The 9,402-nt window shown below is 36.7% G+C and overlaps 2 protein-coding genes across 2 annotated transcripts; one reads left to right on the forward strand and one right to left on the reverse strand.

The window, feature by feature from the left end:
* Nucleotides 1–3,198: 3,198 nt before the first annotated feature.
* LOC129795903 (alpha-ketoglutarate-dependent dioxygenase alkB homolog 6) lies at nt 3,199–8,451 on the forward strand. Its single transcript, XM_055837452.1, has 2 exons — nt 3,199–3,345; nt 7,433–8,451. The coding sequence occupies exons 1-2, from the start codon at nt 3,316–3,318 to the stop codon at nt 8,084–8,086; spliced, it is 684 nt and encodes a 227-aa protein (XP_055693427.1). The 5' UTR covers nt 3,199–3,315; the 3' UTR covers nt 8,087–8,451.
* LOC129795904 (THO complex subunit 7 homolog) lies at nt 8,394–9,316 on the reverse strand. The gene is made up of 2 exons (XM_055837453.1): nt 9,204–9,316; nt 8,394–9,136 (listed from the first exon to the last, which is right to left on the reverse strand). The coding sequence occupies exons 1-2, from the start codon at nt 9,211–9,213 to the stop codon at nt 8,463–8,465; spliced, it is 684 nt and encodes a 227-aa protein (XP_055693428.1). The 5' UTR covers nt 9,214–9,316; the 3' UTR covers nt 8,394–8,462.
* Nucleotides 9,317–9,402: the final 86 nt, after the last annotated feature.

Below are 9,402 nucleotides of genomic sequence, written 5' to 3' on the forward strand. Positions count from 1 at the left end.
GCCACATTAATAAATCGCTAAATCCGATTTATTCTCCGGGAGTTTTTTGATTGACAGCTGAGCTTGTCTGACGCCGTTCCTCATCAATCCCCCATTACCCTAAAACTTCCTCAAATTTCCACCATATAATCGCTCGTCCTGTGTTTTTTAGGTGTGCGCACACTGTGGGGTATCAATGTGATGGGAAAATTGATGTTATACATAATCATTTTCACATAGCGATAGTTTGCCAAATAGCTCAATAGTATATAAATTCCTCTAACTATTAGACTTAAAGTTATTTTAAAAAGTTTTTTGACTATTTTTTTAATATAAAAAATAATTTATTTATGCTCTTTTCATGGCTCTTTTGTCTCCCAATAAATATTCTCGATTGGTCTCAATTTATTAATTCCATCCCAAATCACCAGATAAATTATACTAATTGATTAATCAAAAATAATTACGAGGAACCCATTGAATGCTGCTGCGGCACAAAAAATGGCATCTTGTGAAGATATGATGCATGTTGTGTACGCAATGCTGGAAATGAGGCTCAATTAGTGAATTAACCTTGGTGATTCTTCGTCCTTTGGGACTCAATGTGGATTTGACGAAGAAGCACCAGCTCCATATACAACACAGAGATGAATTGAAATTCAAGACGCCCCTTTTGTCTTCCAATCATTCTCATGGCCCTTCCAAGGGATGAACAGGGCAACATATAAAATCATAATCCACCAGAGCCCGCGTGGAAATTTGATCCTCAGATGATATTTTCCAACGCCACAGCCAGGGAGGGTGATTGAGTGAGATGGTGAGACGGAACTATGTAATTTTCAACATTAATATTGGCGAATTACTCTCTAGAGGGATTTAAATGTGAGCACTTTTTTCAGCATTTGGGAAGAGGAAAACGGATGTTCCATTTGAATTTTTTTCCCTCTGCTATGAACTATATTTGTACATATCTCTGTATACAGCTCAATTATTTAATTAACTCCATTTGATAATATTGATTGTATCCTCTGCAATCACTTTGATGAATAAATATGTTAATGTTGTTTTATTTATAGCAGAACAGCATATAGCAGAATTTTTTTTATATAGTGTTGAATTTTCAAGAAAACTAAAGAAAAACTCAAAATAAATAATTTTGCATTATAAAAGTCAAGGGGTATTTATCTGGCGAATATTTGAAAACTTTTGCAAAATATTTCTGAACATTCTGATTTTCTAAAGAATAAAGTGAATGTTGATGATTATTGATTTATTAGGGTAGATTTTGATATAATTTTTTTTCTTTTTTCCGTACAATTCGTCAGTTATAAGATTTTTGGTATTCTGGGAAAAATCTTATGAGATTTGGACATTATTTATTCCTTTAAACGGGTTTCTCAAAGAAAATTACTTTTCCACACTCTATAAAATTCTTTGTTTTCTGGTACAACTGATTCTTTGTTTATCATTTATAGAACGACAGCAGAACGATTGAAGAATTCCATCTGTTAAAATCGTACAACAAACTTTTAAGGTTTTAGAAAAGAAAAGAAAAGATTTTTATCAGAATCTACCCCAATATCTATGATTTACTTTTGATTTCAGTTCTTAAGAAAAAATCGTTGATTATTTTTAAAAAATATTCCGAATAACTATTTTTTTTTATTCCGAATATTTTTTTACTACGTAGACTTTACTATATCCTTTTATTATGATTACAGAAATATAAATATATACATACATTTCATAGATCTTTTCAATATTCTGTGTTAAAATCTTTAAAAATATTTTTATTTTAAAGATTATTTCCGTATTCCCGATTAATGACGATTATTTTCTGATTATTCTCAATGAAATATTTTTTACATTGTTAAATTAAAAAAAAAACGCAATAAAATTTTTACAATTTTTTTAAGAAAGAAATCTTTTCTTATTCAATTATTTATTTTTCTCCATAAAAAAAAGGGAAAACAAATTAATAACTTTAAAATAAGCATATTTATCACTAAATACTCAATATCTTCAGGGCCATTTAGCCCACTTAACCAATCAATTTGGCACCTTTTTTGAAACTATTAAGAGACACAATTTAATTTTAAATTAACTAAATTGCCCCTCCAATGGGTTCTTTCAAAATTGTGGGTGATTTTAAATTGCTCATTGCGCGAAAATTGACAAAGATTGTCTCAAAACTCACGATTATCGCGGCAATTGGAATGAATTGGATTTTTTTTCTTCTGACCCACATTGGGGTGTTGCAAAAGAGCTGCTATTTTGTCTGCATTGCTTTTGCCCCTTTTTCCATGGAGGTGTAATTTTTATTTTTGCTCTAGAGAAGGGCTCCGCGAAACAATAGAAGACCGCCTGCAAAGGAACTCCTCGAGGCACGAAAAAAAGGATTGTAATTGAGCCTTTATTGTATTAATATAAATGTGCAATTTACAGATGAATGAAGATGGAAAATATCGATGATGCTTATAGAGAAAAGGAGTAATGAAAATATGATTTTGAAATCAAAAAGAAGCTCCTGAGGCGTCAATTTATTTAGTTAATCCGGAAAACATTACAGTTTATAAATTTCAGCACTAAAAAATTGTCGTTAAAATAGGAAAATATTCGAAAGAACGTTCGAATATGCGCGGGAACTTTTTGGATTTCCCGAGAAATCGAAGAATTCCCGAATAATAGGGGAAGATGGCCTAAATTGGACTTTTTTCATTATGTTTTGTTTTTATTGTTTATACGAAGAGAAGACCGCGTTGTGCTTCAATAAACTAGAAAGTTCTTAAAAGAGATTTTTTAGAAAAACAAATTTTAAGATAAATTTTAAAATTAAGATCAAGTACAAAGCAAAACATATTACTCTTTTATTTAAATTAAGAAATTTTTTTTAACGTTTGACATGTCTTTTCTTACGGATGATGTTCTCTTAACCATAAACATTCCATTTAACTATGCTATGACGTTTCATTTTCTAACGTTTGACGTATCTTATTCTAATATCTTGACATTTTTTTATAACGTTAGAACTATTAAAAAATTTCATTCACAAACGCTTTTCATGTAAATTTTGAAATTAAAAAATTATTTAAAACAAAGTTTTTTTTTGCTTGTTAATTTTACAAAATTTCCATTACGACAATTGTTGATTGAAGCGTTCCACGAGAATATGGAAATTTCCCGGGAAAATCTAGGGAGAAAGCGAGAAAAAGACTTGGAGGTTATGTTAAATGTCCAAATTGTTCAGAAGAAAACAAGAAAGTAGTTAAAATTGTTTTTATCTAATTTCTTTCAAAATATGATTCAATTTTAAAAATTCTGATTAAAAAAATTAAGATGGATTATAGTGAATTTATTGTAACACAGGTGAGAAGATTTTATTTATTTTGTGAAATTAATTTTCTTTTAAACATTACATTTCAATTGGAAGATGAAGTTTTCCTCTAATCTCCCGCCTCCCCATTGCCTGGGAAAATGGCACTGAGAGCCTGGGCAATTTCGGGATCACTATCGCTCAATATGTCCTTTTTGGAAAGTCTCCTCGGTGGTTTCTTTGATACCTTCTCATCTTTTTTGTTTCCGGACTTTTCCACCCTTACCGGAATATGGGATGATTTTTCTGGGGTTTTCACTTCATCCCCTTTGCCAGTAGTTCCACTTTCCACTGATTCTCTTATCTCTGCAAAATGCTCCTCAAGGAAAATCTCCCCTTCAAGTCCAGGAAGCTCAGAAATGGGATCATTAATGTCAATTTCAGGATCAATTTGTTTTCCGGAAGATGGGATTTTTGTGTCCGGACCCTTTGTGAGAATCTTCTCAAAATCCATTAATTTAGCAATTTTAGCAACTTCCGAATTTTTCAGAAGATGCGATGCAATGCTGTGAATTTTTTGTGTATGATATGCATTGGTTCGATTTGCATATCTGGCTAGAAGAGCAAGGAACTGTGCTGCTCTTGCAAAGAGTTCTTCACTGAATGCTTCGGGGTATTTTATGAGTTCTGCTAGGAGAGATAGACCTTCGCGAATTTGATATTCCCCACCTGAATATTCAATCTCCTCGAGATATTCAATAATCCAGATGAGGAAGTTGCGTGAAAGCATCTCCTTGGCTATCTCTGGACGTTCACTAAGTCGTCTCATTGTTGCCAGGAGTTGTCCAGCTGTATGCGGATCCACAAATTGCCTATTGAGTGAAATGAGGGCAAATTGCTCCCCAAAAGTCAAAGATTTCACAACAGATGCCCTGCTGAGGTACTCCACACCTTCAGCATAGCTCGTTAGAGCATTCAGGAATCTCGCAGTTGAGGTTTGCAAATGATGCGTCTCTTTGCGCTTCTCAGGTGCCCAGAGGAGTTCTTCTAAGACTTTCCCCGTGAATTTCCTCACACCTAGGAAATCACTTTTAGCTACTTCTTGAGCTGTCTTCGCTCCCAAGCCTACATTGCCCGTTAACCGCCATCGAATGGCCTGAAGGAGTTTTCCACGATGTGGCGATGATTCATCCTTTAGGTACTTTTCCATTAGAGTCCAGTTCAACGCCACGGGATCTCGAGATGGTCGTCTAGGACGCATTGGTACTCCTTCCTGGACTTTGTTGAATGAAACTCGTCTTGCTGTGGATTCTTCCTCCTTCTTAACACTCTCCTTGGATTCTTCATTTCCCGAACAGTGGCACTCAACGATGAGATGCAGGATCTCATTGCACTTGTGAAAGTAACAGGAATGCGTAAACTTCCTGGTCTTTTTCGCGGTGTTCATCGTCAAAAGGCCTCACGGTAGGCACTAAAAGGCACCTTCTTGGGTGTAAAAGGAAATCCCTCACATGAAAATTACATTTCAACTCCTTTTTATCGATCAAACTAACTATAAGGCGGCATGAGGATTGGTCAGAATTTTATGAAAGGTGGTGCAACAAGTGCGTGAAAAAAGAGATAAAATTTTTCTGGGTCATTTCGTATCACTAATTTTCCCTCCCTTCAAGGTTTCTCATCAATTTTCCGCTACATTTCCACACATAAGTCCCCCACAAAAGATTGCGAAATTCCCTTACCCCCAAATCCACCCCCTTGCCAAGTTAGTTTTGATTGAGAACCAAGCGGAAAAACCAAGCAGATGGATTTTTCTCTATTGTGATTGTTGAGCCATGAGAAGCTTCTTTTTCTTCGCTATGAGCAGTTTATTTAGGACGGAAGAGAATTATTATTATTTTAGGAGATTATTCCGTGAGTGAAGAGGTCTTGGGTAATGAATGAAAGAATGAAATGGCTAAATGGTTTCTTCGAGACATGAAAAGCCCTTCAAGACAATAAATCATCAAGATATAGGAAGGTTTTAAGAATTTTTTTTCTTTCTATCTAGTTTCATGATTTGTGGGGCTAAATGAATCACTTTCGTTAGTTTTTAAACTAATTTCTATTTCTCTAAATTAATATTTTTAAAAGGTTCTAACCGAAAAAAGCTTAAATAAATGACTGCCATTTAACCTTTCCGCATTTTGTTTGCATAATTTATTCTAGTTTCTTACTTACCTTTCACCTACTTACCAAAATCGAATATTCCGGATTTAGCAAAGTAACACCCAAACTATTACTTATAACGAACGGTCACGTGATTCTTGAGTTTCTTGAGGTTCTTGAGGCGAGCGTAAAGCTCCTGCTTGTTCGAGAGGTAGTAGCAACGATTTTGGTAGTCTTGGTAACTTGCAAGATTTCTTACAAACGCTACTTACCTTCTTCCGGAAGCTTAGAAATTGCCTTTGGTAATTCAAAAACTTACCGAAATGATGCAAAACTATCTTTCAAATAACTAGAACTAGAAAATATTGCAAAATCTGTTCTTTATACGTCTTTGGTTGCCGGTTTCTTCTGATTTCTTCATGAAAGCGCGTAAAACACGGATTTCCATACGGGGAAAACTCCGTTTACTTACCTGCTTCCTGTCGTGTTTTTACTTAACTGACAGTGCTGACACTTCTAAATTTAATCAAAATATAAAATATACGTTATATATACATATAAAAAATGCAAAGATAAATATTAAATATAGAATGGATGGAACAGTATAAAGCGAAAGAACGGTAAGTAAAACTTACGGGCTGTGATTCTTTCTTTGTCAGTGAAATGTGAAGATGGCTGAAAATTGAGGATGGGCAAATTTTGAGGAGAGACTTACTCGCGAGCCGAATCACAGCCAACGCGCAGAAATTTTAAAGAAATCCTTAATCGTGGCGGGCGTTGGCTGTGATTCGGCTCACGAGTAAGTCTCTCCTCAAAATTTGCCCATCCTCAATTTTCAGCCATCTTCACATTTCACTGACAAAGAAAGAATCACAGCCCGTAAGTTTTACTTACCGTTCTTTCGCTTTATACTGTTCCATCCATTCTATATTTAATATTTATCTTTGCATTTTTTATATGTATATATAACGTATATATCTATGCATATATATATTTTACTTTACTTTTATATATGTATATATAAAACGCCCCGCTTCGCGGGGCGTTGGTCTTATGCAACTCAAGATATGACATGTTAACTTTAAAACGCGATATCTCCGGAACGGCTACATAGATTTTCTTCATTTTTGGCATGATGAAAGATATTATAGCCAGCTATAACATATCAAAATTTGAAGCAATTCTATAAAGCGGTGCTCAAGATATTCATCGAAAACTCATCGAAAATTTTGTTTTCGATTTTAGCGCCACTTGCGGTCATTTTTTGAACTTGCAATGTTCCGAGCAGTTGTAGGGCTCATTATTATCTTTCATTTGAGCCCGAGTTGATCAAAATCGGTCAAGCCGTTCTCAAGTTATGGCCGATTTTCGATGAAAAATTGTGGCGGCCATATTGGCTAAACGGCTTGGCCGATTTTCGAAAATGAGGTATCGTTGGAAAGGTCTTGATGTCCCCTACAACATATCAAAATTTCAGATTTCTAGCTATAATAGGGACTGAGATATAGCGAAAACAAAATTTGGGGGTTATTCAAAATGGCGGACGGGGGGGTGGGGGGTCGGATCTGACTTCATAATCGGATGTCTTCCACCCGATATATGAATTTTGCCGTTGACCCCAAGTCTCTATCTATTACCGTTCTCTTGCAATATTGCGTTATATTCCGGCCGGACGGACGGACGGCCGGACGGCCGGACAGATTTTTGGCGCCACCGTTTTTTGGAATGTGGGGACCTTAATTCGTGCTCATCCCAAGTTTGAGCCCGATCTGACGACTTTCGATTTTTGAGTGTACACAGAAGCTGTGCTTCTTTGAAGAAAGAATCACAGCTAAAAGAAGAAGCTTTATTTTTACGCATATCCATTTTCACCACTAAAATTCACCACCAAGCTTCTCTCAATGGAAAAAACGCGCGAAATTTAAATAAACTGCAACAAACTGTTTAAGAGTTATTTTATTTTATTTAAAGTAAATAAATTCTTTATGAAAACAGTGCCCACAAACTGTGATTTACATCCCAAATTTCATCACATCGGACGAGGAGAAGTACATCTTGTCCTGCGTAGCTGCAGCACCTAAGCCAAAATGGACGCAACTGCTAAATCGGCGGTTAATAAACTATGGCGGAGTTCCGCACAAAAATGGCATGATTGCAGAGGAGATGCCCGTGTGGTTGCAGACTTTTGTGGAGAAGATTAACAATTTGGGAGTGCTGGAGGATAAGAAGGCGAATCATGTGTTGGTGAATGAATACCTTCCGGGGCAGGGAATTATGCCACACACCGATGGTCCCCTCTTTCATCCTGTGATCTCCACAATTTCCTGCGGCTCCCACACAATTCTTCGTCTGCAGAAGATGGCGCCCACAAGTGCTGGAAATGAGAGCGTGGAAGATGATTCTCAGGCTGTGCAGGAGATTCTCGTGGAACCACGTAGTTTACTCCTGATTAAGGATAAAGCATACCATGAGCATATGCATTCAATTGAGGAGCTCCTCGAAGATAGGATTGATGAAGCTGTGATGAACCTCAGTCTGTGTGAGAAGAGCTATAGTCCAGGGACAATTCTTGCCAGGAGTCGTCGGATCTCCCTAACAATCCGACATGTGCCCAAGACCAGTAAGATGAAGATCAAACTGGGCTTCTAAGCAAAAAAAAAAACGTTATTTAACCGTTTTATTCGTCCTCCAATTCAAAAATTCTTGTAAGATCTCTTCAATTCAGTAATTTAGGGATATTTTTAGGAACTACATAGTCCTTAAAAAAATTAAAGCATAATCAAAAAAAATGTAGGGAAGGTGGATATTTTGTGTCTTAAAAATGCATTTTTTAAAGCAAAAGCTTCAATTAAAAATTTTCGCGCATAGACCGTTGAAGCATTAAAAAATTTTGCCTTTTATGCTCAAATGCTCAAGTGCTTCGGAGCAGTAAAATGTGCCAAATTAAAAGGAAGAATTAGGAGATTGTAAGAAAGGATAATTTATTCCAAAAAAAAATAAAATATTTGAATTTATTCTGCTCCTTCTAGTCCCTTTCGATAACAAAGGCAGGAGAAACGGGTTTGAAGTCAGGTGAATCCGGGCTGCATGCAGCAGAGCTTGGACGTGACGGTGAATGGGTATCTTCAGCCATTTCCGTATCTTCATCCTCGGAAGCTTCCTCGTCTTCCTGCAGCGTTGCCTGAAGCTCCCTGATGGAACGCATGAGTACGAGAAATTCCTTCCGGCGATGTGCGAGCTTTCGCTGAAGCACACGCCGAGTGTCCTGAAGTTGATTCAGCTCCCCCTTGACCACATCCAATTGTTGGAGTGTCTTCTTCCGGTCCGGCTGTTGATTAATCACCTTCGACAGCACATCGTACTCCATGCGATTCTTCCGGATCTTCTTTGCCAACACCAGATTCTCCTTGCTGTGCTCAATTTGTACTTTTGCCAGCTCAATGCCCTTCTCAATGGTCTGGGAGATGGATTCGTAGTTCTTTAGCTCCTGCTGCATCATTTTTGTGGCAAAATCCGACTTTGTTACTGCAAATTCGCACTGGGCCAGTTGAGCTTGCATCCGATCGTAGGTGGCTGCGGTATTTTCCGGAGATTCATTGGAACTGCACCACTTGATGAAGGTCTTCAGCAGGACATTGAGTCGCCGATCATCTCCTGTCCCATCGCCGTCAATCAACAGCCTCCGCTTTATTACCTCTTCTGCAAAGTTATCGAAGGATTTTAGTGAATTTCTTGTGATTTATTAAAGAATTTGCATATTTCTTACCATCTGTCATGTTTTATTCCTTTTATTTGTGGAAAATTCTCCGGAAAATAAGAAAACTTTGAATAACTTGATGTGTTTGTTTACGTTTTTTCAATTTCTCTTTGTGTGGTTATGTTGTGAGGTTATGAAAACAGTGAGGTTATGTTCCTCCAAAATGGCTATCTGGAAAATTTGCGCCATTTTTTACCGCGCATTTTCA

The sequence above is a fragment of the Lutzomyia longipalpis genome, chromosome 4, assembly GCF_024334085.1.
Source record: "Lutzomyia longipalpis isolate SR_M1_2022 chromosome 4, ASM2433408v1".
In the NCBI taxonomy this organism is placed as follows: Eukaryota; Metazoa; Arthropoda; class Insecta; order Diptera; family Psychodidae; genus Lutzomyia; species Lutzomyia longipalpis.

Excerpts from the sequence above, each read along its gene's own strand:
- LOC129795903 (XM_055837452.1), top strand. The coding sequence starts at position 3,316 with ATGGATTATAGTGAATTTATTGTAACACAG. Across the intron at positions 3,346-7,432 it reads GTGAATTTATTGTAACACAG|TGCCCACAAACTGTGATTTA; the intron begins GTGAGAAGATTT and ends TTATGAAAACAG.